Here is a 25,426-nt window from a genome sequence, read left to right as displayed (position 1 = left end):
CTGAGGCCCAGAAAGACTGAAGCCCAAAATCTGAACCCAGGCAGTCTGGCTCCAACATCTGAGCTCTTAACCAAGACACTGTAGTACCTCTCAATTAGACACATGGACACTGCCCTCTGCTGCTCCCACTCCTGCAGCACCTGCTACCACCCAGTCCGCAGGGCTCAGTGCTGCTTCCACAGTGTCTCATGATGCTTTGAAGACACCAGCTTTGAAGCAAAAAGATCTAGGTCTGCTTTCCACTTAAGCTACATATTAACTGTATGACCTTGGACATGTCACCAGACTTGCCTTAGTGTCTCCATCTGTAAAATTGGGATAAAGATGGAAGCTCCTCTCCTGAATGCCCAGCATGATGCACAGGGCCTGTCCCCCCACCCTCAGGAGAACCCATCTCACCATCCTTTCCCACTGCCTCCCACCCCCAGGTGTGCCAGAAATCAGGCGAGATCTCCCTGCTGAAGCAGCAGCTGAAGGAGTCTCAGGCAGAGCTGGTGCAGAAGGGCAGCGAGCTGGTGGCCCTGCGGGTGGCACTGCGGGAGGCCCGGGCTACGCTGCGGGTCAGTGAGGGCCGTGCGCGGGGCCTACAGGAGGCAGCCCGAGCTCGGGAGCTGGAGCTGGAAGCCTGCTCCCAGGAGCTGCAGCGACACCGCCAAGAAGCTGAGCGGCTTCGGGAGAAAGCTGGGCAGTTGGATGCTGAGGCGGCCGGACTCCGGGAGCCCCCTGTGCCACCTGCCACCGCTGACCCGTTCCTCCTGGCAGAGAGTGATGAGGCCAAGGTGCAGCGGGCAGCAGCCGGGGTAGGGGGCAGCTTGCGGGCCCAGGTGGAGCGGTTGCGGGTGGAGCTGCAGCGGGAGCGGCGGCGGGGTGAGGAGCAGCGGGACAGCTTTGAGGGGGAGCGGCTGGCCTGGCAGGCGGAGAAGGAGCAGGTGATCCGCTACCAGAAGCAGCTGCAGCACAACTACATCCAGATGTACCGGCGTAACCGGCAGCTAGAGCAGGAGCTGCAGCAGCTCAGCCTGGAGCTGGAGGCCCGGGAGCTCGCTGACCTGGGCCTGGCCGAGCAGGCACCCTGCATCTGCCTGGAGGAGATCACTGCTACGGAGATCTAGGGCCCTCAGCACCCAGCTCTGTAGGGAGCTCTGCCAGAGGGCAACAGCTGCAGGTCCACTCAGGCCCCGGGGTCCACGGAGGACCCCAAAGGCTGAGAGCCCCAGAGCCACTTGTCTCCTAGGATCCAGGCCTCTGGGCTTCTGCCAAGAACTCTGGATGGGCCTGTGACTTGGAGGAGCAAGATCAGACCACTTGAAGTTCCTCATGTTCACTGTCACCCAGAGGCTCCTATCACTCTGCCCATTTCACTCCCTACTGCTGCCAGTGCCACTGCCAACCCTGCTCACAGGCGCTTCCAGCCCACTCCAACCAGGGGAGCTGGGAAGAAGGAGTTCCCTCCTCTCCACATTCCCCCCAACCCTAAAGCCAGAGAAAGCCAGATGGCACCAGCTGCTCCGGATGTGCCTGCCCACATTGGGGGACGGGGCCGGGCCTGGGCTCAGTTCCCATGTTCGAGCTCTGCAGCCTCCCTCCTGGAGTGAGGGGGCTGAAGTCAGACCAAAGGAAGAACTCAGAAATGTCTTGTTTATTTGTGTTTGTGACCAAGCAGCCTCTCCCTTCACCTAGGTTTATGGCCTCATTTTCACTTGTGTATTTTTCACACTGTAAATTTCTTGTACAAACCCAAAGAAAAAATTTAAAAAAAAGTTTTTGTTTAAAAAAATGTGAATGTGCTGGATAAAGAGTATAGGAACTTGTTTGACCCCCACCCCCTCTATTTGCTGGCTATTCCCCTACCCCTCATAGAGCTCTCGGGGAGAAAAGGTGATGGAGGAAGGACACGTCCAGTGGAAAGTCTGAGGTCTTAGTGGACCGCAATATGAAATGACCTCTCAGGGTTTGAAGGACTAGAAAAATCTTTCACTCTTTTCCTCGCACAGAATGCTGCTTGGGGCTGGGGAATGGATGCACTGACCCCTTAAGGGCCCTATCTGAGAGTCTGTGTCCCTGAAGGCTTGGGCGACTCATAAAGGGCCAGCGTGTGAGAAAGTGCCCACCAATCCCAAGCTCCAGACCTTGGGTTACTTGACCCCATTCCTGGCTTGAGAGATGGGGGAGCAGTGAATGCAGGTGACACAGGCTGCCCACTGGCACCTTGTCCTTGGACACTAAGGCAGAGCCTTAGTGACAGCTGAGGAGGGAAGAAAGTGGAAAGATGGGAGCTACCAGTGTGGCACTGGGAGGAGGCAGGGCGGGCAGGAGCCAGAGGAGAGTCCTGAGGGAGTTGGTAGGAGAGGTCCTGGGGATAGCACGGTGCTGGAGTCAGTGGGAGAATCTGAGGTTAGGGGAAGGGTCATGGGATGTGTGGGGTGGATGTGGGCTTAGAATCAGGAGTCTGGAGGGCTGGGCTGGGAGTTGGCTGGAGGAGTCTGGCATCAGTGGGAGGGGTCTGGGGATTGGTGGGAGGTTCTGGGAGCCAGTGGGCAGGAACTGGAGCAGCATCAAGGGGTAGGTGGGCAGGGGAGTGGTCAGCAGGAAGGCCCCCATCAGTAAGGACTGATGAGTCAGAGGATGAGGGCTGTGGGCTGTGCCCGGGGACCCTGACCACAAGCTCCATGGGCTCCCGGGCCTTGTTTCGATAAGCCCGACGGATGGTGTCTACTGCACGCTGGTGGGTCACCTGCTCCAGACTCTCTCCATCCACTGCCACAAGCTCGAAGCCAGCCTAGGATGGGGAGGGAGAGTCACATCCCTCCCTCCTCATGTCAACCCCCACCAGCGCCCAACCTGAAGACAGAATCTTCTCACCTCCACCCACGAGCACGCTCCTCCCCCATCTGGGTGGAGGGGATGGACAATGAGACTTTTGTGCCTGGAGTCGTTGGGGGCAGGGTGGGGCATAGACAAGGGCTCTTTGTCCACTGGGGCTCAGGCTCAGGCTAGCATGAGGGGACAGAGTTTTCCCCAGGCCTGCTCATCCTGCTCACCTGAACCCCCTCACCCCAAGCCTCCTCCCACAACCTGGGTTAAACATGTCTGGCTGGAAGCTGAGCGTGGCCAGCCTCACCTCCTGCCTGGTTCCAGCTGTGGGCTGAGCTCCACCCACCTGCAGAGCCCCGCTGAGGAAGGCGGCACCCCCGGGGAAGATCTTCTCTATCTTCACCATGGGCTGCACCTTGGACTCGATGCCCCCAGAAATGCTGATGCCTAGTGACAGGGAGAACCACTGTGTGAGAGGGCAGCTGGACCCCACAATGCAAGCTCCCCGAAAAAACCTAGAATCCCATCCCCAGATCCAAGGCCCCAACTTCTCCCAAACCCCTAGATTCTGTTACTACTCAAATCTCAACTCATTCCAGAATCCTCCACATCCCAGCTCCTCAAATCTAGACCCTGCCCAGTTACACTCCAATACCCTTGATTCCTTTTTTTTTTGAGAAGGAGTCTTACTCTGTCGCCCAGGCTATAGTGCAGTGGCGCAATCTCAGTTCGGCTCCTGAGTAGCTGGGATTACAGGTGCCAGACACCACACCCAGATAATTGTTTTGTATTTTTAATGGAAACAGGGTTTCGCTATGTAGCCCAGACTAGTCTTGAACTCCTGACCTCAAGTGATCTGCCCCCCTCAGCCTCCCAAAGTGCTGGGATTACAGGCATGAGCCACCGTGCCTGGACGATCCCCCCCAGATTCTTGTCCTAGGCCCAGACTTCCTAGTGTCTCCTGCCAGGCCCAGGCCCACCTGGACTCACCTAAAGACTGCTTCATCTTGGACAGTGTCACTGTCTTCAGCTCGCCACTGGGGGTCTTCATGGCTGCCTCCTCTGCCATCCCCCCAGTTCCATTCTCTGAGGGCCCTGGCTTGTTGGCCCCCACCTTGGCTGCCTCCCCATCCAGAGGTCGTGGCAGAGAGGGCCTGGCCTTCCGAGGCTTGTGGTAGCGCCCATTGGCCATGCTGGGGGCGGGGGTAGGCGCCGGGGATGGGGAGCGTCTACCCGGAGACTTGCCTTGACCCCGGCGGCTGCGGCTGCGGCTGCGGCTGCGGCTGCGGCTCTGGGCCCGGCCCCGGCTCTGGCTCTGCAGAGGGTCCGCTCGGTTCAGGGGCTCTGTCAGCAGCCAGTTACGCCGCGGGGGCCAGGGAGCCACGGGGGGTGGCTGGGGAGGGGGTGTGCAGGCACTTTGGTGGGGGGCGAAGGCATCTACTGGCACGTCTTGGAGAGGGGGGATCCCTTTATGAGGATGGCGGGGGGCACAGGCACTCGGAGAGACCTTGAGGCCCCCCAGCCGCTCCCGCAGCTCCCCATCATCTTCCTCCTCCGGGTAGCCGTTTACCGGCAGCAGGTAGAAGCCTCCGCGGCTGTCTGAGGAAGAGGGCCAGGGTCAGCTGCCTCCTCCTCCCCTCCCAGCTTGGACCACCTCTCCAGGACCCAGGCCACCTCTCCAGGACCCAGGCCTTGCCTTGGTTTGTGTGGGGCCTGTGGGAACCAGGCCCGGGGTTGCTTAGGCCCTACTGCAGTGCGGCCCACCCAACAGGACGCCGACAAACATGTTCTTTTTTTTTTTTTTTCTGAGATGGAGTCTCTCTCTGTTGCCCAGGCTGGAGTGCGGTTACGCGATCTTGGCTACCGTAGCCTCCAACTCCCAGGTTCAAGCGTTTCTCCTGCCTCAGCCTCCCGAGTAGCTGGGATTACAGGTGTGCACCACCAAGCCCAGCTAATTTTTGTGTTTTTAGTAGAGACAGGGTTTCTCCATGTTGGCCAGGTTGGTCTCTACTCTTGACCTCAAACGATCCACTGCCTCGGCCCCCCAAAGTGCTGGGATTGCAGGCGTCAGCCACTGCACCCGGCCTAGAATTGCATTTTAATACTTCCTATTGGAATCGTTACAGTTCTATTTTAATGTGTCTAAGAAAAAATATAACTAGCATACCAAATGTGATTTCTCAGAGGTTACTGCACAGAATGAGACTAGATTTTAAAAGTGAGTGGGTTTCAAACCAACTATTATGTAAATAATAGTACAGGTGGTGACACAGCAGATGTGATAAAATGGCTCTGGTGGACAAGAGCTTTCCTTCAGGGAAACACAATGTGCCTCAAAGTCACAACTGCCCCCCATGGGGACAGGGGTAGAAGGCCCATCCTCCCTTCCCTAATCTCCCAGGGCGTGCCCCTCCCTGGGCTCTGGGACTCTGACTGACCAGGCACAGGGGTGATGAGGTGACGCTTGGGCGGCATGTCCTGCCGGGCTGGTCTCAATGCAGGAGGCCGGACTGGTTGGAGAGATGAACAGGTCAGCGGCAAGGTACCCTGCCAGGCTCCAGGATGGACGAAGCTCAAAGGGCTCTGGCAATCTCTGCTGTCCTCTCCACCACAAGGTCCCATCCCCACCCCCAGCAGGCCTCAGGACCCAGAAACCCCGCCCCCCACTGCTGACCTGCCCTGCTCTTGAGTGCCTCAAAAGCCTCCAGCTCCGCAGGCATCACCATGCTGTCAAAGCGGCCCAGGTCTGTGGGGGCTACCACACTCCTGCGAGAGGGTGAGACGGCAGGAGTGGGAGGGGCAGGAAGGGTTTCAGTTCTGGAGGTGCCAGGATGCGAATCAGCCCTCAGGAGGTGGGGGGGGGCGGGCGGAATCAGGGACCCCTTCCTGCCCCCAAGCCCTCTCTGCAAACTCCTCCACCTGATGTCCCGCAGCAGCAGCAGCTTCTCAGGCCTGTCGAGGATGGCCAGCAGGGGCCTCACCAGGTCCTCCACGCCTCCCTCGTGCACATACTGCAGACAGAGGCACCACAGGTCAGACAGCAGTGGGGACTTCCAGAGCTGGGTGAGGGGAACAACCAGGGCATGGAGGTGTTTCCCCTACGCATGTAGGGACCCATCCAGCCCGTGGGAAAGGCTCCCGCCACCTCCAGCTGGACGCAGGGCGGTCTGATCTTGGTGACGGGGTGGAAGCCTGCAGTCATAACAGACCTGCAATCAAGGGCAACAGCACCGATAACAGGTTTGGGACAGACACTCTTCTAAGCCTTTTACATACGGTCTTTCAACAACCACCCTGAGAAATAGCACTAAGTATTCCCGTTTTACAGATGCAGAAACTGAGGCTCAGAAAGGAGAAGGATTTAGCTCAAAGCCACACAGATAAGGAAGGACTGGAACCCGAGAAGTCTAACTCTTGCCTGCTTGGTGCCGGAAAAGGATGTGCAGGGAGTGGACTCTCCTCCCCACCCCCACATCCCAGGCAGAAGGAAGGCATTTGAGCCAAACACTAGGCTGTGTGCCTGGCTGTCCCAGCGTGTGTCTGCACACAGACCTACAAATTAGGCTTTGTTCGGGGCTGGAATGGGAGCCTTGGGGAAGGAGCGGCTCTGCAGAAAGCCTCTCCAGTCAGTTCCTGGGGGGCGGAGCCCCTTCTGCCTGGCACTGCCCGGATGCCACCAGCCACACCCCACTGACTGTAAAGACCTGAAAACATTGGGAGCCACCCTACTTGGATGGCACACTGCCCCCTCGTGGCGAGAGGGAGACTGAGTCGAGGACACGCACGCACAGAACACTTTCTATGGGCACAGACCTAGAGACAGAGCATGCCCTGGTGGTCAGAGTGAGTCATTCATAAACCTCTGGAAATAAATAAGATACAAACGACGTGTGTGGCCCCAAACCACACACAGTTACAGCGACTCACACATACACATATCAACAATACATTCCCTTTTGTCTGGAGAGACATATGGTGCAGAACCAGCCCCATCTGTGCACACGCTTTAAGTCCATGGAGTTGGATTCGGCACCCACAAAGTGCCAGGCCCTGTACTGGGCCGCGGGGACACAATGATAAAGACCCTGTCTCAGTTCTTCAGGAACTGGCTCTGGTGGGGGCGCGGGGCAGCTGAGTCACATACCCCAATGAACTACAAACCACAGGCAATGGGACACAGGGAGTTTCAGAGGAAGGTGGGAGGACCCCAGTGGGCTTCATGGAGGTGGTGGCATTTCCACTGACTCTTAGAGGATAGACATAGGGAAAGCATAAAAGTTGGGAAGAAAATGTTGCAAAGGTGGTGTGGAAAAATGAGCAGAGAGTGATTTAAATGTGGCCATGGGGGTCCATGAAAAGCCTCCCTGCAGGGCTCCTGCACAGGTCGTGACTATGTGAGTAGCGTCCCTGAGGCTGTGCAGGTCGTAGCCCTTATAAACCTATGCAGTGGCCGTGGGAAAGTGGAGGTTGGTGGGTTAGGGAGTCGAATCGGGGAGGCCCTCTAATGTGAGAGCCGGGAGCTTGTACTCTATTCTGCCAAAAACAAGGGGTCACCAGGTGGGCTGGGGAGTGGACAGTAATCAGAGAGGGATTTCTTTCTTCTTCTTCATTTTTTAATTTTTATTTATTTTTTGAGACAGAGTTTCGCTCTTGTTGCCCAGGCTGGAGTGCAGTGGCATGATCTCAGCTCACTGCAATCTCCACCTCCCAGGTTCAAGTGATTCTCCTGCCTCAGCTTCCTCAGTAGCTGGGACTATAGGCACCTGCCACCATGCCTAGCTATCTTTTGTATTTTTAGTAGAGACAAGGTTTCACCATGTTGGCCAGGCTGGTCTCAAACCCCTGACCTCAGGTGATCCACACGTGTCAGCCTCCCAAAGTGCTGGGATTACAGGCGTGAGCCACCGTGCCTGGCCAATCAGAGAGGAGTTTCTGATTCCTGGTCTGGCAGCTGCAGAGAGATGGCTCACTTGGGGAGAGGGGAAGCCTTGAGTTCAGGGCTACATGCCCCAGTCACTAGGAGAACTTTACTCATCACTCCAGCCAGGGCTCCATCACAGAGGGTCTGATCTCTTGCTGTGGGGGGCTTGGGTCAGGTTTGGGTAGTGGTTGAGCTCGGCAGGTGGTATGGGGACCCAGTGGGAGGTTTGGGCAGAGGGGAGGGGAGAAATGAGGGAAAAAGAGCTGCCAAAGAGATAGATGCAGAGCCCCACCTCGTGGCCAGAGCTGGCGTTGCAGGCCCACTGGAGGTTGGTATCCACTGCCTCCCTTAGCGCTCAGAGCTGAGGGTCACACCTACAGAGTTTAGCCCAAAGCCCCTTAGCTTCTCCCAGCACACACCCCCATCTGCAGCTCTGCTGCGAATGGGACTTGGTAACAGGATGCATAAATGACTATGTCTCAGTCTCCAGGTGACAATGCATGGACACACACACACACACACTAGCCAGACACGTGCTTGCACACACACACACACACACACACAACAATCATGCAGTCAGATCGACACAAACCAGGTACCCCACAGACACACCAGTGCACACACCACACGGATACACAACACAGCCCCACTCTGAGAAAGGTGAGGGGTGAGGAAATACACAGTTTTCCAAGACCCCCCAGCTCACCCTCACACACAGTGTGCAGACTCCTCACCTCAAGCCCAGCACACATAACCAGCCTTCCTGAGACAGGGACAGCAGAGGACCTGCCAGTCCTGAAAGGAGTGAGCCGTGCCCCATGGGCCCCCCAACATGTGGGCCCTAGAGACAACTTCAAATCTGACTCCCTCCCCACCCTGGGGCCCTCTGGTTCTGTTTGAAGTGGAAGGGAGCAGAGAACAACAGTTTAGGTGTTGGGGGCAGGGTTGAGGTGTGTAGGGGATGTAAAGGATTACTTACTTGAGCAACAGGGGAGGGCACCTGGCATGAGGCCAGGCTTGCTGGCTGACCCAGGAGCAGAGGGTGGCATGCAGGGAAGGATGGAGGCTGGGAGAGGGCAGAGGCAGGGACTCACTTCCCTACTCGGCATCTGTCTGCTCCTCTTCTCAGCTTGAATATCACCTCCTCTGGGAGGGCCTCCCAGCCCACACCATCTAAGTGTGTCTCCTGGGTTACCCTCTCATGTTCTTTTTTTCACGGCTCTTCGTGTGACTTATCACCATGGGCGTTTACGTTCTAGTGATTGTCTAGCTTTTCTTCCCGTGAGCTGGCAGATGTGTGTGTGTGTAACAGGGGTGACTTCTGATTTTACTGACCACTAGCCTCCTGACATTGAACCCAGACACTGGTCAGTGGACAGTGGCCTGAATGATGGGCTGGGTGACCGAGGGACCATGTGGCAGGGCTGCGGATGGGCTGGAAGCTTACCCGGGAACAGTGGCGGGTGACGGCCAGCACCTCGTCATCAGTCAGCAGCCTCCGGGCCAGGTCCTGAATGAGGGGCCGCCGGCTCTCCCAGGCCTGAACCTGCTCATCCACACTGGGCAGCTGTCTGGTGGGACTCCCGGACCTGGCAGAGAGCAGGGCCCGGCCCCTCTCCTGGTCTGCAGGGCAGGAGCCAAAGGGTGTGATAAGGAGCCAAGAGCCATCAGGGGAGGGGAGAGGGGCTTCCCCAGCAGGGATGGGCCCCAAAACTGGCCAGCTGAGAGCCAGGTGCTGGGGGCGGAATCCTAGCCTAGCCTATATGCACCCCACCATAGTTGCCTACAGCAACCTGCCCACCAATGCAGCACCAACTCCAGCCCCTCAGCCCCAGCACGAACCCTCTGGTTGTCTTGCTGATCCTATACCAGTCTGCTTCTTAATGGGGTCTTAGCCCAGAGCCCCTGAACATGCACCATCATAGTAGTCTATTCCCTCTGGAGCCCCAGCACAGGCTCCCTCATCACCCCCAAATCTATCTTTGGGAGTCCCAACACAAGCTCCTAAAATGCACCCCAGTATCTGTCTGCCACCCTATCTTTCCTAGTAGGCTTGGTCCCATTCTTTTAGCTGCCCCCAATACGTACTAGTCCAGCTGCCTGATCCCCATGTGACCTTGACTGAGTTTAGTCCGAAGTCACTTAGCTGGCCCCCAGCATGCACCCTCATCTGCTGCTCTATGTAAACCAGGCCTTGGTAAAGGGATCCATGAATTACCGCGTCTCAGTCTCCAGGTGACAAACTTCTGCACTGGCCCCAAGCCCCCTGCTATGAAGAAGAAAGAGGCTCAGCTGTAGGCCCTGGCTCCCAGTCTGAAACTGGGGGTCAGGAGGGCTCAGGACAAGCTGGAATGGAAAATTCAGGCTGGAAGTAGTTGGGGTGGGGAGGCAAGAGGCCTGGCCATTAGGGGCTTGAAGGCCATGCTCAGGCTAGGGACTTCCTTCACAGGCAGTGGGGAGTCATGGACGGTTTTGGATCAAGAAAGGGGGCAGTCTGAGATCTGCTTATGCAAATTCATTTGGAAGCAAATGTATGGAGGGAAGAACCTCAGGGACAGAGCTTGGGGGAATACCTACCTTCAGGGGACAGAGGGAGAAAGAGGAGCCTTGGAAGGAGACAGAGGAGTGGCCAGAGAGGTGGGAGGAGAAGCAGCAGAGGGCAGGGCCCTGGGAGCTGTGGGAAGAGAGATGCGCTGCCGGAGAGGAGCCAGGCAGCCCTGATTGGAAGGGATTGTCTCTCCCATGGTACCATCACCTCGAAACCCCAGAACATCCCACCCTTGGATGAAGCAGAGTCCATCTCCTCATCCTCTCATTGTTTTGTTGATCCAACATCCACCCCCCTTCTGAAAACAGCACACTGATTTTCCCCAGGGATCCACCCACTCTGTTCTTAGCCCATGTACTCCAGGATGGGTACATGACCCAGGCTGGCGAACAAAAGCACTTTCTCTCTTTTTTTTTTTTTTTTGAGACAGAGTTTCGCTCTTGTTACCCAGGCTGGAGTGCAATGGCGCGATCTCGGCTCACCGCAACCTCCGCCTCCTGGGTTCAAGCAATTCTCCTGCCTTAGCCTCCCAAGTAGCTAGGACTACAGGTATGCGCCACCATGCCCAGCTAATTTTTGTATTTTTAGTAGAGATGGGGTTTCATCATGTTGACCAGGATGGTCTTGATCTCTTGACCTCGTGATCCACCCGCCTCGGCCTCCCAAAGTGCTGGGATTATAGGCGTGAGCCACCGCACCCGGCGAACAAAAGCAGTTTCTCTCTCTCCCACATCAGAGTGATTTATTCTGCATGGCACAGGATCTCAGCTGGGCCAGGGCGAGCCTACCCTGGGACTTCAGCTGGAACTATTTAAGGAGAAGTGCTTTCCCCTGGGGTTGCCATGTGATAGAGGCCATCTTACCTCCAAGTCGGCAAAGCCCACAATAGCGAAGCCAACTCATGGGAGAGAGTTTTACTTTTTTTTTTTAGAGACAGGGTCTTGCTATGTTGCTCAGGCTGCTCTTAAACTCCTGAGCTCAAGCGATCCTCCTGCTTCAGCTTTCAGAGTAGTTAGGATTGGCCAGGTGCAGTAACTCATGCCTGTAATCCCAGCACTTTCAGATACTGAGGTGGGTAGGTCGCTTGAGTCCAGGAGTTTGAGACTAGGCTGGACAATATGGTAAAACCTCCATCTCTACAAAAAATGCAAAAAATTAGCTGGGCATGGTGATGCACACCTGTAATGCCAGCACTTTGGGAGACTGAGGTTGAAGGATCGCTTGAGCCAGGGAAGCGGAGGTTGCAGTGAGCCAAGATCACACCATTGCACTCCAGCCTAGGAAACAGAGCGAGACCCTGCCTCAAAAAAAACAAAACAAAATAGTTGGGATTACGGGCGCATGCCACTAAGCCTGGCAGAAATACTTTCTAAAGCTAGTATGAGTTGAGATTCTGTCACGTGCAACTCCAAGTATCTTAACTGATCCATTCTTAGTCTAGTCTCTGAAACTCACCAGCGAGATGAGAGGGCCTCTTGTGAGAATCCTTTGGCAGACCCCGACATGGGTATGCCCTGAGCTAGGCCCTTCTGCCGGCTCTAATCTAGAAATGACTTTGCTCAAAGATGCTTCTAGAACTGGATTGAGCCAATGGAACTCTGACCAGGGGAGGTGAAGCCAAATGCCCTAGGAAAAGTGTGCCCTACTACTGCCACCACCAAGAGGACAGGGATCTGATCAGAGCTCTCCCATGTCCTCGCTATGCTATGATTCATCAGTTTTCCTTTCTATAAAATGGGGAGATGAGGCAGTATAACAAGGACCACTACATTTTCTGAACACTTTCTATATGCCAGACAATGTACTAAGTGATTTGCATACACTGTTTCGCTTACTCCCCACTACTCTTAAATAAATAGGTATTACCGGCCAGGTGTGGTGGCTCACGCCTATAATCCCAGCACTTTGGGAGGTCAAGGCAAGTGGATCACCAGAGGTCAGGAGTTCAAGACCAGCTAGTCTGACCAACATGGTGAAACCCATCTCTACTAAAAATACAAAATTAACCAGGCATGGTGGCACTTGCCTGTAATCCCAGCTCCTTGGGAGGCTGAGGCAGGAGAATCACTTGAACCTGGGAGGTGGAGGTTGCAATGAGCCAAGATTGCACCATTGCACTCCAGCCTGGGCAACAAGAGCAAAACTCTGTCTCAAAAAAAAAAAAAAAAAAAAAAAAAAACCAGAAAAGAAAAGAAATAGGTATTACCCCCATTTTACTCATGAGGAAACTGAGGCTCTCAGGGGTTGAGTGGGGACTCAGCAGGTAAGAGGTGGTGTGGGAATCTCAACCCAGAACTCCTGGATGCTGAAGCCAGTGGACTTGACCCTGTCTTCCTGTCTGATCCACCCATTACTTACCTTTCTCTGTGTCCAGGCGAGGGCAGGCTTTGGCCGGGCTCCTGCTGTCCAGTGTCCAGGCCTCTCTGTGCCCGTCCCCTGCTAGCCTCCCCTGCCGCCCTCCCTTGAAGAAGAGGTTCATCAGTGTCTTGGAGCGCTGCAGGGCACCCTTCTCCCCAGGGGACCCCGACTTCTTCTTCCGCAGCTTCTTCTCCTCTGCAGACACGAGGGAGCAACCGGGGGGCTGGAAGGGTGGGCAGAAGGAAAGGACGAGGGGCAGGGGTGTGGGGAGGGGCAGAGAGAAGGGAGAGGAGGGGGCAGTGGGGGAGTGGGAGTGGGGTTCCTCTTCTGACTTTCTGACCTTTTTCCCCCATGCACAGCTGTGGCTATGTAAGGAATTTCCCTTGAGGGCCAGCTGGAGAAGCATGTGTGTGTGAATAGGCCAGGGAACTCCAGGATCCAGGGGCTGGGGTTAGGGCTGGTTGGGGGAACAAACTGATACGACCAGGAGCTGAGACTAAGTGTGAGTGTGGGGTCCAGGACTAATTTAAAGTGGAGCCCAGAGCAGGGTCTGAGCAGCCTGGAGCTTGGATTGGACAGGGGCTGGGGCAAGGCCTGGGGCAAACGGAGGTTTGAGCCCGGGTGTGAGTCAGGTTTTGGAGCAGAGGCTGTAGAAAGAGCAGCAACCACCCATCCCCCACGTACCCCACAAGGTCAGGTGGCTCTGGGAGCGCGTGATGGGGGGCCGGGGTCGGCTGAGGGCCAGCAGCAAAGCCGTCTTAGGGGACTCAGAGAGCGCAGAATCAAGGCGGCGGCCGGGCGGGGGTCCGTCTGAGCGGATGGCGGTGTCTCTGAGGATGACGGTGGGCCGCACGCTGCACCAGGTCTCCACCCGGCCCCCTGCATCAGGCTCCGTCTGCATGGCTGTGTCCGCCCGCCCCCAGCCTGGGCCGCGGCCGCCGGGCTCCTCCGGTCCCAGGCAGACGTCTATGCGTTCCGACGGCTGGGAGCCCGAGCTGTAGGGGGCGCTGGAGGCGCACGAGGAGACGCTGGAGCTGCTCTCAGAGGCTGGGGACAGCTGCTGCAGCACCCCGTTGCTCACTGCAGGAAGTGGGGAAGCCAGGGGTCAGCGGGCTTGCTTCAGGGCCCTGCTGGGCTTGCAGACCACCCTTGGGCTTAGGGGTGGAGGAGGCAGGGTCAGGCAGCAGCCTGGATTAGAACCTCAGTGGTAGGGAACCCGCTGCTCCAAAATGCTGCCACTGACCTCGGGCATGTCACTTCTCGAATCATCCACTGAGACCCCAGACCCTAGGAGAGCCTGCATTGAATCCGCAGATTCTCAGAGGGGAGCCCAGAAATAGCTCTGGGCTGTGTGAAGGGTCTTGGTTCCTGTCCTTTTCTTACTTTTTTTTTTTTTTTTTTTGAGTCAGAGTCTCATTCATTCTATGGCCCAGGCTGGAGTGCAGTGATTCCCACACCACCGCTTACCTGCTGAGTCCCCGCTCACCCCTGAGAGCCTCAGTTTCCTCATGAGTAAAATGGGGGTAATAATACCTATTTCTTTTTTTTCTTTTCTTTTTTTTTTTGAGACAGAGTTTTGCTCTTGTTGCCCAGGCTGGAGTGCAATGGTGTAATCTTGGCTCATCGCAGCCTCTGCCTCCCAGGTTCAAGTGATTCTCGGCTCACTGCAACCTCTACTTCCTAGGTTCAAGTGAGTCTTGTGCCTCAGCTTCCCGAGTAGCTGAGATTACAGGTATGTACCACCACACTCAGCTAATTTTTGTATTTTCAGTAGAGATGGGGTTTCATCATGTTGGCCAGGCTGGTCTTGAACACCTGACCTCAGGTGATCCACCCACCTCAGCCTCCCAAAGTGTTGAGATGACAGGTGTAAGTCACTGCACCTGGCTTTGTTTTGTTGTTGTTGTTGTTGTTGTTGTTTTTTGAGACAGTTTCTCACTGTGTTGCCCACACTGGAGTGCAGTAGCACAACAGCTCACCGCAGCCTCAAAATTCTGGGCTCAGGCAATTCTCCCACCTCAGCCTTCTGAGTAGCACAGACCACAGGCCCTCACCACCACTCCAGTTAATTTTTAAATTATTATTTGTAGAGATGAGGTCTCCCCATATTGCCCAGACTGGTCTCAAACTCCTGTGCTCAAGCGATCCTCCCACCTTGGCCTCCCAAAGTGCTGGGATTACAGGTGGGAGCCACCGCACCTGGCCCTTTTCTTCTTCAGACACCCTGGCCCCACCCTCAGGCCTCAGCCCTTTCCCTCCAATCTTGGAGATCTCAGCCACTTACGACGGTCCAGCCAGCAGTACTCAGAAACCATCTCCTTGTAGGCAGGGTACCGGCCGGTCTCCTGGGGAGGGCATGATGGGCACAGGAGGGAAGGGTGAGCAGTGAGAAGGGAGAGTGAGAATGCAGCAGGGTGACAGGATGGGAGTAAACGTTCAACTTAATTTCTCTCCTCCAAATTCATCATGCTCTGGCCACGCAGGCCACTTTCTTTGTGGACATGCCAAGTTCCTTTGTCCCTCAGGGCCTTTGCACCTGCTGTTCACTATGCCTGGAGGCCTGCCCTGAGCCCAAGATACAAGGGCCTTCCTGAATGACTCCATTTAATCTCTCTGTTAATTTTCTTAGTGCATTTGTCACCATCTGCAAGCATCTAGTTGATTTGTCTGTCTCCTTCAGTAGCAGAGAACTCATCTGTCCTGTTCACGATTGTAGCCCCAGTATATGGCACAGTGGCCAGCACATAGCGGGTGCTCAAAAATTGTTGAATGGCCAAGTGCAGTGGCTCATGCCTGTAGTCTCAGCACTTTGGGAGGCCGAGGCGGGTGGATCACCTGAGGTTGGGGGTTCGAGACCAGCCTGACCAACATGGAGAAACCCCATCTCTACTAAAAATACAAAGTTAGCCGGGCATGGTGGTGCATGCCTATAATCCCAGCTACTTGGGAGGCTGAGGCAGGAGAATCGCTTGAACCCAGGAGGCAGAGGTTGCGGTAAGCTGAGTTCACGCCATTGCACTCCAGCCTGGGCAACAAGAACGAAACTCAATCTCAAAAAAAAAAAAAAAATGCTGAATGAATGAGGGGCAGAGTGGGAGTGAGGAGAGGTGTTTTGGGATAGTCTGAGAGGAAGGAAAAGGAACATGGGGTGGGTGAGAGGTGGAAATGGGTGGGGGAGGGCGGCAGAGGAGACACCCAGTGACCATACAGGTGAAGGCCTGGGGAAGCAGAAGGGAGGAGCAGGGGCTGGGGTTGGGCCCGCACTCCTCCAGGAGCCAGAGTGAGAAGACTTGATCTTCAGACAAGTGTGAGACCCACATGAATAATGAATCCAGCCAACTCCCGTGAAATCCAACCTCTGGCCCCAGCCCAGCCCTCCTTGCTCTATGCCCTTGGGGATGCCCACCACCTAGATCCTGCCCAAAGCCATAGCCACCACTCCTCCCTTCTGGGCCAGATATTTGTTCCTTTCAACCCGAGGCCTCTACCCTTCATAAAAAAGGGCACCACTCTAGCACCGTGGGGAGTAAAACTGCAACCAGGTCCAGTCACTGACCAGCTGAAGAAGTGACCTGTTCGTGAGTTGCTGTGCCTCTCTGAACCTCAGTTTTTTCTTCAAAATAGGGATGAGAACAATGCCTGTCTTCCTTCTAGTGGCTGTGGGAATGTCATCAATTGCAGAGCAGTGGGCATAACTAAGAACTAGGGTGGACTGGGAAGCCCCTCCTCTAGCCTGGCCTCTCCCAACCCCCACAGTTCCGCCCACCTTGATGGTCAGCATGATGTGTGTTTGGCCCTTTAGCACCTCCACGGCCTGGCTGTGGCTGATGTCATCAAACCTGATGCCGTTGGCTGCCAGGACCTGGTCCCCCACCTTGATGCCATTCTCCTCGGCCAGCCCACCATGGTCCACTCTGGGGCCAGACAGGGATCAGGCATCAGTCTGATGGGCTCCTGGTCTGCCCTCCCTCACTTGCTCTACACCCCCTTCTCTTGACACAAGATTGCCCCACTCAGCTCCTTGACCCTCCTACTGGGGCCTCCCGCCCCACTCCCAGACCCTCATTGAGACAAGTGGTTGGCCAGGCTCACTTGCTGACCATCCCCATGTCCCATCCTGGGCCCCACTCTAGGCCACATTCTCATTTCTACCCCGAGACACTTCCTGCCTCGCCCTCACTTGGACACGTAGATGCCCAGGCCAAACTCCTTGCCCCCGCGGATGTTGAAGCCCAGGCAGAAGTCATCGGAGGTTGTGTAGAGGTGGACGATGCGCCGGACACCATCCTCTGAGCTGCTGTCGGACGGCGTCGAACCGCACTTCTCCACTACCAGGCGCCGATTCACCACATCCACCCTGGACAACAGCAGGGGACCCTCAGGCTGGGTTCTCCATCCGTTGCCACCCACCACCCTCCCAGCAGCTCTGCCAACTTCAGGGAAAGCGGGGCTTGCCTTTGGGGGACTCCCCAGGCCTGAGATCTTCAGTGGGACATAGGTTCATTAGCTGGGAAACCAGCCTAATCACCTCTTTTTATTGAGTAGCTGCAATGTTACAGGCCCATTCCTTTTTGTGTTGGTTTTTGTTTTTTTGAGACAGGGTCTTGCTCTGTCCACCCAGGCTGGAATGCAGTGGTGTGATCATGGCTCACCGCAGCCTCAACCTCCTGGGCTCAAGCAGTCCTTCCACCTCAGCCTCTTGAGTGGCTGGGACAACAGGCACACGCCCACCATGCCGGTTTTTTTTAGAGAAGGGGTCTCACTATGCTGCCCAGGCTAGGCCCCATTTCTAATCCTTCCAGCATCCCTGTGGGGAGGTGGTATTTGTCCCCGAGTTTCACAGCAGCAGCAGCAATGTGGGAGCAGGGCCACTGGGATCTGGGAGAGCAGAGCTATCGGAGGAGGGCAGGGGAGAGACTCGCCTCTCCTTATTTTGAGGTCAGGCCTTGGGATACCCTGCGTTTCCTATGCCAGTGAGCAAGAGGAGCAGAAGCCTCTCCCACCAATGGGTTTTGGGTGGTGGTAGGGCTGGGGTGGGCTGGGCCAAGGCCAGGGCCAGGATGAGGGAGTTGCTGCTCACCACGTGGTCTTCTCCTTGGAGAACTTGATGCCCGGCACGCGGCCCATGCGCCGCACCATCATGTGCAGGCAGCTGCTGCCGGTCAGCACCTTCACAGCACTACCCATGGTGGTGCTCTCCAAGCTCAGCCCATTCACCTCTGTGATCTTGTCTCCCACGCACAGGCCAGCCCGCTCTGCACCACAGGATGGGAGTGGCTGGCATGGGGCACTTGGGAGAAGGGTCCCCAGGATTGGGCTGAGCCTCCCCCATCAGATGAAGCTCCCTGGGGTCAAACTGAGCTCCTCGATCAGAGTGGGGATCATCAGAGAGGGGCTGAGTGTTCCCAGTGCCTAGGGATCTGTCCCTCAAACCATTCTGCCCTGAGGGTGGGCCCTGTCCCCCCATCAATCGGGCCCTCCAGAGCTGAGGACTCTTCCCTCTGTCCCTGACAGCAGCATTGCCTGCCATTCTGAGGTTGGAGTCACATCCTAAGCCTGGACTTGACCCTGGGGGTTCTGCTTACCTGCCCTGCTGCCTTCTTCCACTTTGCTGACGAAGATGCCCAGGCCATGCTCTGAGCCCCCCCGAACGCTGAAGCCCAGCCTCCCTGCTGGACTCTTCTCCACCCGGACTGAATGGATGATGTCACTTTCATCACTGTTTGCTGCAGGGACAGGGATTTAAGGATGCCCCCATATTCATTCTGGGCACAGAGGGCCCCCGGGTCCCCCAACTTGGGGCCTGCAAAGGCTGGGTTGCTGGGCACAGTCATACAGGCACATAAGACCCTAAATGCAGTGGGAGAGGACAGTCTATTTCTAAGTCCCTTCCGGGTGATTTTATTTATTTATTTATTTATTTATTTATTTATTTATTTATTTTTTGGAGACGGAGTTTCACTCTTGTTACCCAGGCTGGAGTGCAACGGCGCGATCTCGGCTCACCGCAACCTCCACCTCCTGGGTTCAGGCAATTCTCCTGCCTCAGCCTCCTGAGTAGCTGGGATTACAGGCATGCGCCACCGTGCCCAGCTAATTTTTTGTATTTTTAGTAGACGGGGTTTCACCGTGTTGACCGGGATGGTCTCGATCTCTTGACCTCGTGATCCACCCGCCTCGGCCTCCCAAAGTGCTGGGATTACAGGCGTGAGCCACCGCGCCCGGCCCCGGGTGATTTTTTTTTTTTTAAAGAAACAGGGTCTTGCTCTGTCATTCAAGCTGGAGTACAGTCGTGTGATAATGGCTCACTGCAGCTGCAAATTCCTGGGCTCAAGTAACCCTCCTGTCCCAGCTTTCCAAGTAGGCCCACAGGCACACACCACTGTGCCTGGATTCGTTTTAATTGTTTTTTAGAGGCAGGGTCTCACGTTGTTGCCCAGACCGGCCTGAAACCCCTGGCTTCAAGCAATTCTTCCACCTTGGCCTCCCAAAGTGCTGGGATTACAGGTGCGAGCCACATGTCCCCTCTGAGTGATTTTGAGACCATGGGACAGGAGGGTATGGAAGAAGATGAGGTTAGTGGGACAGAACTCAATAATAAAGACACTATTCTCTAGACGGCTGTAGTGGTATATGCCTGTGGTCCCAGCTACATGGAAGACTGAGGCAGGAGCCCAGGAGGTCGAGGCTGCAGTAGCTGTGTTCACACCACTGCACTCCAGCGTGGGTGACAGAGTGAAAAAAAAAATGCTGTTCTCCTTCCTGCCTAATATGGGTGTGTGTGTGTGTGTGTGTGTGTGTGTGTGTGTGTGTGCGTTTATCAGTGCTTACTGAGCTTCACATGCCCGTGGGCCTGGGGTAAGCCAAATTAATAAATAATTCTGTTACTTTGAGGGTCAGATGGACAGACAAGAAGGTTCAAGATTCTGTTCTATGGGGCACAGTTGAGGGTGTCTGGCCTCATCAGCTTGCAGCATAAATTAGTGTATTAGCTCTATCTTCAAATGGTTGTAGGGCTACCCTGTGGAAAGCATTAGATGTTTTTGGCTGTGTGAGCCAGAAGACAGAACCTGCCTGCAGTACTCTTGCCCACACAGTGGAATTAGACAGAGGCAGATTTTCTAAGAAAAAACTCTAAAACATTCAGCTGTTGGAAATGAAATGGATTTTCTTTCTTTTTTTTTCTTGAGACAAAGTCTTGCTCTGTCACCCAGGCTAGAGTGCAGTGGTGCCATCTCAGCTCACTGTAATCTCCGCCTCCCGGGTTCAAGTGATTCTCCTGCCTCAGCCTCCCGAGTAGCTGGGATTACAGGCGTGCACCACCACACCCGGCTAATTTTTGTAGTTTTAGTAGAGACGGGCTTTCACTATGTTGGCCAGGCTGGTCTTGAACTCCTAACCTTGTGATCCACCTACCTTGGCCTCCCAAAGTGCTGGGATTATAGGAGTGAGCCACCACCCTGGCCTTGAAAGGAAAGGGCTTTTCTAGGACAGATAGTGAGCTTCCCATCTTTGGAGGCATGCAAGCTGAGACCCAGCAAATCCCTGTCTGGAATCCCTGAGGCCCCTTCCATCTCTTAGACTCTTTGATTCTGAAAGCCAGGGTTCTAGGAACTACCTGGCTACATGGAGAAAGAAACCCCAAACCACACCACACTGCCGTGTGTATCTGCCCAAGGCGGTCCTCTCCATCACACTGGGGAAAGTAGCGGGGAAGGGGGTTCCTAGAGGCTGAAGCTGTCAGGTAAGATTCCTTTTCTTTTCTTTTATTTTTGAAATGGGAGTCTCACTCTGTCGCCGAGATGGAGTGCAGTGGTGTGATCTCAGCTCACCGCAACCTCCGCCTCCCGGGTTCAAGTGATTCTCCTGTCTCAGCCTCCTGAGTAGCTGGGCCTACTGGAGCCCACCACCATGCTCGGCTAATTTTTATTTTTTTTTGGTATTTTTGTATTTTTAGTAGAGACAGGGTTTCACCGTGTTGGCCAAGTTGGTCTCAAACTCTTGACCTCAAGTGATGCACCTGCCTCGGCCTCCCAAAGTGATGGGATTACAGGCGTGAGCCATTGTGCCCGGCCCAGGTAAGGTTCCTTTAAGGAGTCCGATGGGTGGGATTTGGATGGGTTGGGGGGTGGGGGCACTGACGAAGGGGAAGGAGCCAGCGAGGCTCAGCTGTGAGCCCTTGAGGAGGCCTTCCAGTTACAGAAAAGCGAGAAGGCTGGAGGGGTAAGTTGGGTCCCAGGGGAGAAGCTGAGATTTCTTCTTGGGTACTCTAGAGGTGCTTCTTGACAGGGAGAAATCACACACACACACCCCACACACATACACCCTTCAGTTTGATCTAAGAGAAGTCAGGTTACAGTGCATGGCCAGGGCAGCTCAGAAGGAAATCCCTAAGGGGAGCCTGTGGGCAGGGGTGGTGCAGGACAGACATGGGGGGCGGGGGTTTCCCAGCTGATGAGATTACACAGATGTCAGGAGCCTTCCAGCCTTAGCCAAGGAGTCTTTTGCTCCCTTGCTCCCAACCCTCTCTCCTCAGGGCCTCATTGGGGCCTCCCTAGGGCCCTGGGTCAGGGGATGTGAAATCTGAGGTTTTCCAGGAGCTTGGGTCCTGCAAGGAGGGAAGCTTCTTTACCTTCACTGCCCCAGCCTCTCCCCCAGGCACCCCATTGCAGCCCTGGCTCTATGCCTGCTTCCACTCTTGCCCCCTTTAGCTATTCTCTATACAGTACCCAGAGTCAGCTTTTACATTAGATTCAGTCTTTTCCCTGATTAAAAACTTCAACACCTGATCCTGCTTCTAGACCTCCAATCTCCCCTCACCATGCCCTATAAGGCCCTGCCTGGGCTCTCCCCTCCCCATGCATCCGCCCTCCCTTCCAGCCACCCTCCCCTCCCTCACTGAGCTCTGGCCACACTGACCTTCTTCCTGTTCCTCATGGAGGCCAAGCCCCTCCAGCGCCCCTCTGCCTGCAGTGCTCCTGCCAAGGCCTTTAGAAGGCCAGCTCCTTTTCCTCATTCCCCTCCTGGCTCAAGCACCACTTTCTCAGAGAAGGCTTCCTGGAGTGTCCTACCCCTCCTGCCAGTGAGTCCTTCTTATAGGGCTTCTCAAAGCTTGGTGCTGGATCAGCAGTGTCAGTGTGGTCTGAGAACTTGCTAAAAAATGGAAATTGTTTTGCTTTACCGCAGACCCTCTGAACCAGAAGCTCTTGGACTGAGTGCTGCAATCTATCCCTGAATGAACCTTTCCAGCAATTCTGAGGCATCTAAAGTTTGAGAAGCACTATTCTATCATATCATCAAATGATCACCTTCTGACTCTTCCCATCCTTTGTCATTGTTCGCTTATTTGGGTTATTTATCTGTTTTCACTAGACTGTAAGCTCAATCATGGTAGGGTCTTTGTAATTCTCTTCTAGTGTATCTCTAATATGTTGCACAGTGCTTGGTATTTGATAAGTTTTTTTTAAATAAGTGAAAGAATAAATGGATGGATGGTGGGTGGATGGATGGATGGATGGACAAACTAGGAGAATGAGGAGAAATGCATTAAGGGTAATGCTTTCCTGGATTAAAGGTAATGCATTTTCTCTGGGACCAGTTGAGTTTAAGGAGCTGGTGGGACCTCATGGGGCTGATGTATGTGGCAATGTCCCCCTTCCCACTGTTTATTCCTTATCATCTACTTTACTCCCTGGGAGTGATCTAAATAATAACATGGGGCAGGGTTCCAGGCTGTGGGGACTTGGGAGCTGTCTGTGCTCAGGCAAAGGGGAGAATTCTGAGCTCAGAGTCTCAGCCTAGTCAGAGTAGAGGCCAAGTGGTCAGAGAAACCCCCGAGTCTCTCACTTGCTAGGAGATGCTGCTTCCTTGGCTGCACAGTGGCACTAGCAGGAGGCAAAGAGAGAAAGCAATCATGAAACTCCTGGAAGAGCATCTTTAGAGGGACGGTATAGGCCAGGCACAGTGGCTCATGCCTATAATCCAAGCACTTTGGGAGGCTGAAGCCAGAGGATCGCTTGAACCTAGGAGTTCCAGACCAGCCTGGGCAACATGGTGAAACCCTGTGTCTACAAAAAAAAATAAATAAAATTAGCCAGGCTTGGTGGTGCATGCCTGTAGTTCTGGCTACTCAGGAGGCTGAGGCTGGAGGATCACCTCAGCCCGGGAGTTTGAGCCTTCAGTGAGCTGTGATCACACCACTGCACTGCACTGTAGCTTAGGTGGGCAACAGAGCAAGACCTTTTCCCTCTTAAAAAAAAATTAAAAAAAGAGGGAAAGTATAAACAGCCCTTGCATCATACATGGGCAAGGGGTGGGGCGAGACAGAGAGAGAAAGAGAAAGAGACTTTATTGGGGAGGAGTATAGCATAGTTCTTTTAATAGAATGGGGCTAATAAAGGCAGCGATGCGATGCCTGCCTCCCTTTTCCCCAATGTCTCCTGGCTCCTCTGGAGACTTCTGCTCCGTGACCAGAATGACAGTGGTGACCCTCAGCAGTACCCTGCTGTTCACCAGAGGGTGAGGCATAGACCGGTGGATGACAGGGGTGAGTGTGCCAGGCCACTGGGGGAGGAAAGCCGGCTCCCTGAGCAACATGTTCCCCCCCACCCCGCAGCCCTGCTCTGTTGGCCTGGGGAGGGGAACAGAGATGCCCTGCTGGGTCAAAGGGGGAGGAGCAGGGCCTGAACAGTCCAGTCTGGGATCCAGCCAGGGGAGTGCTGCTGGCTGAGAAAGAGGAGAGGAGCTGGAGATATTTATCTGGTCCTGCCCACAGAAAGCCCAGGCCCAGGGGGCCTAGCTCCACCCCTGGCATTCAAGGTCCTGTCTTGCTCACCAGCTCTTGGTCGCCTCACATCTGTCACTGCAGCCAGGCTGGCTCCTAAGTGCCCACCCACCATGCTCCATGCTTTTCACTTCCAGCCTTTGTTGGTGATAGCTCACCCCTGCCACCAGCTGTTCTTATTGCTCTGTCCTGCTACACTGGAGATTTCTGGAAGGTGAAGATGGAGCCTGATCTCTCTCTAGGTCCCCTGTAACACCTCCCCAGGGCTTGTATAGAATTGGTGCTCCTTGAAGTGGCATTAAGCAACTACATAAGCTTAGGTCTCCCCCTCCCTGAGGGAGCTCCCTCCCCACCCTCAACTCTCCTCTTCTGAACATTTGCTGCACTGCCTTCTTTCCCCTCCTTCTGCACTGAAGCCCTGAATGCTGTCTACCCGCTTGGGAACTGACTCCTGGAAGCCCGGCACAGAGCTTGTCACACAATGGACTGGTGGATGGAAGATGTACTCCTCCATTCTGCCCCACCCCTCAGAAGTACACAAAAATGGATCTGGAGAAAGGCAGAGTCCATGGGAGGAAGAGTCCAGTTCAATCCCCTGCCTTGCCCACCTGGGGCTAGCAGACCACACACATGTCCTTCCCTGCTGCCAGGGCCTTGTTTCCCTCCTCTGACCCATCTCCGACCCTGGCACCCTGCAGAATTGGCCTGGGGAGAGGCTAAGAGCAGGAGAGGAAGAGTGTACGGGTTCCCAGGTGGCCTGCCACCTCCCTGTGATTCCCATCTCTTGAATTCCCCCACTCATACTGGCTCTGCCTCCTCCTGCTGAGTTCCCACTGTCCCCTACCCCCACCCTTTCCAACTGACGCCAGTGGCTGGGCCCTGCCCCCACCTTCGATGGGGGAGTTGATGAGGATGACGCGTCCCATGGGTGATGAGGCTCGGATTCCGCGGGGGGGCCCATTTAGCAACCGCTGCTGCTTCTTTAGCAGGTATCGCGTTGCGGTGGAGCCTGAGTCCCTGCCTAGGTGGCCTCGAGAGGAGAGGGAGCTCACAGAGCTGGAGCTTAGGTCTCCTAGGCCCAGTGGGTCGAAGCCCACTGCGAAACCGTGCGCCATGGTGGCTGGGCTGGGATGGCACCCTACGGGTCCAGAAGGAATCTGCTAGCCCTGGAGAGGCCAGCCCTGCGCGCTTCGAGCTCCATGAGCCTCTGTGCCAGGCTGGGGTATAAGCAACGTGGAGGCCCTTGCTTGCGCTGCCTCTCAGAAGTGTGAGCTCCAGGCCTGGACAGGGAGAGCAAGGACAAGGGAGGGGTGTAAATGTTTCCCCTGCTGCCCCCAGAACTTCCACCCCTCCCGGCTAGTTTAAGCATCCTGCCCTCCCATGCCTTAGGCTCCCCTCCTGTCTCACCCCAGGCCAGAGAACTGCCCTGTCCAGGCACCATTGTGGACTGTCGCTGACTATACAAGGCCGGTGGGAACCTTTTATCCCTCATTCCTGCTCGCAGCTGAGTCATCTACTCTCGTCCCCAGTCCTCACTAGAGGTTGAGAGTGGAGTTGGGATTACTGCGGGCCCTTGGGCTTCAAGCGGTGTGAGATAAAAGAGGTCCAGACAGTTCATGGCATCACCTCTCTCATACATATGTAGGTATGGGGGTGGCCTGAGGTGGTGGGGGTGGGGGGGCGTGGACCTCAGACAGCTGCGGCCGAGGAGGCCCCCCAAACACCCCTGGGCTTCAGGCTGCGACTCTGGGTCTAAAGAGGTTGCATAGACCTCTCCCAAGCTTGTGGGGGCGATCTGCTGGAGAGGGGTCCCATGACATCCCGGGCAAAACAAAACCTGGGGCCAATTCCCTCAAGAAGCTCTGCGACTCAGAATGCAGCACCCCAACCCCAACTCAGCCCTTCAGGCCCGCCACCCCTTTGTGTCTGGCCCCCGCTCACCTGGTCGCTGGTGCGCCGCCGCTTGCCTTGCAGGCAGGACCACCCGCAGGCGAGAGCTACT

The 25,426-nt window shown here is 55.4% G+C and overlaps 2 protein-coding genes across 4 annotated transcripts in view; one reads left to right on the top strand and one right to left on the bottom strand.

Moving 5' to 3' along the window:
- LZTS2 (leucine zipper tumor suppressor 2) overlaps window positions 1–1,981 on the top strand; it is an 8,247-nt gene extending 6,266 nt beyond the window's left edge. The window contains exon 5 of the mRNA XM_012439345.3: window positions 429–1,981. Coding sequence (XP_012294768.1) covers window positions 429–1,112 — 684 coding nt within the window. The 3' untranslated portion in view covers window positions 1,113–1,981. The remainder of the gene's footprint in view (window positions 1–428) is intronic.
- On the bottom strand, window positions 1,627–25,426 carry PDZD7 (PDZ domain containing 7). 3 transcript variants are annotated; one of them, XM_012439342.3, is made up of 16 exons: window positions 24,314–24,577; window positions 18,227–18,367; window positions 17,722–17,896; window positions 16,822–16,998; window positions 16,408–16,555; window positions 14,926–14,986; window positions 13,326–13,721; window positions 12,642–12,836; window positions 9,954–10,004; window positions 9,183–9,358; window positions 5,734–5,825; window positions 5,489–5,580; window positions 5,253–5,324; window positions 3,805–4,413; window positions 3,161–3,261; window positions 1,627–2,779 (listed from the first exon to the last, which is right to left on the bottom strand). In XM_012439342.3, exons 1-16 carry the CDS (start codon window positions 24,537–24,539, stop codon window positions 2,408–2,410), a joined length of 3,084 nt encoding a protein of 1,027 aa, XP_012294765.2. In that variant the 5' UTR covers window positions 24,540–24,577; the 3' UTR covers window positions 1,627–2,407. The 3 variants fall into 3 exon arrangements, with proteins under 3 accessions (XP_012294765.2, XP_021528631.2, XP_012294766.2); XM_021672956.2 differs by lacking the exons at window positions 1,627–2,779; window positions 3,161–3,261; window positions 3,805–4,413; ... (3 more) ...; window positions 9,183–9,358; window positions 9,954–10,004 and adding exons at window positions 11,149–11,419; window positions 25,366–25,426 and having other exon boundaries at window positions 12,642–12,864; window positions 24,314–24,704; XM_012439343.2 differs by lacking the exons at window positions 1,627–2,779; window positions 3,161–3,261; window positions 3,805–4,413; ... (3 more) ...; window positions 9,183–9,358; window positions 9,954–10,004 and adding exons at window positions 11,149–11,419; window positions 25,366–25,426 and having other exon boundaries at window positions 24,314–24,704.

This window comes from Aotus nancymaae, unplaced genomic scaffold (genome assembly GCF_030222135.1).
Source record: "Aotus nancymaae isolate 86718 unplaced genomic scaffold, 86718_ANA_hifiasm-v0.15.2.pri h1tg000010l, whole genome shotgun sequence".
NCBI lineage: Eukaryota > Metazoa > Chordata > Mammalia > Primates > Aotidae > Aotus > Aotus nancymaae.
This window is presented reverse-complemented; position numbering and strand designations above follow the sequence as displayed.